Consider the following 1046-nt stretch of genomic DNA (forward strand, 5'->3'; position numbering starts at 1 on the left):
GGGAAAACACGACGATAACTTCAGCTCTCAGCTCTCCCAGGATATGCTCAACAATACGGACAGCGATGGTGAGCAGATCATACCTTTGGCATTGTTTGTTTTGTGAAATAAGGAAGTTTAACCATACGAGTGAATTCTGATTGTCTGTTGCTGCTGTATTGAAAAAGGTTTTCACTCGAATCTGTGTTGCTTGCCTGCAGTATCACTATGGTACGATTTTACAAAACACGGTTTGGTTTCTGTTATTTCTATGAAAGAAAGAGAATCATTAACGACTATCCGTGCATGCTTACTCTTCCCTCGCAGTGCTTTTTATTTGTAGTTAAGTTTCATCAGTGTTTTCTCTAAATTAGTCTCTCCTCATAGTGTTCTCTTCTCATAATTTTCTCTTTTCTTATTTCTTTCTCCTCATGGTCCTCTCTTCTTTTATTTCTTTCTCTTCAAAGTGCTCTGTCCTCATAGTTATCTCTCATCACAGTGCTTTCTCATCATTGTTTTCTCTCCTCATAGTTTTCTCACCTCATAGTTCTTTCACACCTCTCATCATTGTCCTTTCTCCACATAGTTCTCTCTCCTCATAGTTATTTCACCTCACAGCTCTCTCTCCCTTTCTCGACATAGTTCATTCTCATCACAGTTTTTTCTCCTCAGTTCTTTCTTCCCGCCGTGTTCTCTCCTCATAGTACTTTCACCTCACAGGCCTCTCTCTTCATCGTCCTTTTTCCACATCGTTCTCTCTCCTCACAGCTTTCTCCTCGCCGTGCTCTCTCCTCACAGCCTCGTTTCCTCCCGCAGACAAATCAATGGCGGAATCCAAACGTCCCTTCTTCATCGAAACGTCATCTCCCGCTCTCGTGGGCTCCTCCAGCCTCTCGTTCACGGGCGGGGGCGGACCCAGACTCACTTCCACGCCCAGAGGAGCCCTCAGCACCACCCTCGCCCATCACATCACCCGCCACGGCCCCATCAAGGGCGCCTCCCCTTACAGCGTCAATCCTTTCACCTCACAGCCGCATCTTCTGCACAAGGTGAGTTTTCATGGTTTA

General features: G+C 45.8%; 1 protein-coding gene across 1 annotated transcript in view; it reads left to right on the forward strand.

Annotated features, from left to right (window-relative positions):
- Positions 1-6: 6 nt before the first annotated feature.
- Positions 7-1046, forward strand: part of LOC119585331 — a 2648-nt gene continuing 1608 nt past the window's right edge. Inside the window, exons 1-2 of the mRNA XM_037934004.1 lie at positions 7-68; positions 796-1028. Coding sequence (XP_037789932.1) covers positions 44-68; positions 796-1028 — 258 coding nt within the window. The 5' untranslated portion in view covers positions 7-43. The remainder of the gene's footprint in view (positions 69-795; positions 1029-1046) is intronic.

Source organism: Penaeus monodon, chromosome 19, assembly GCF_015228065.2.
Source record: "Penaeus monodon isolate SGIC_2016 chromosome 19, NSTDA_Pmon_1, whole genome shotgun sequence".
NCBI lineage: Eukaryota > Metazoa > Arthropoda > Malacostraca > Decapoda > Penaeidae > Penaeus > Penaeus monodon.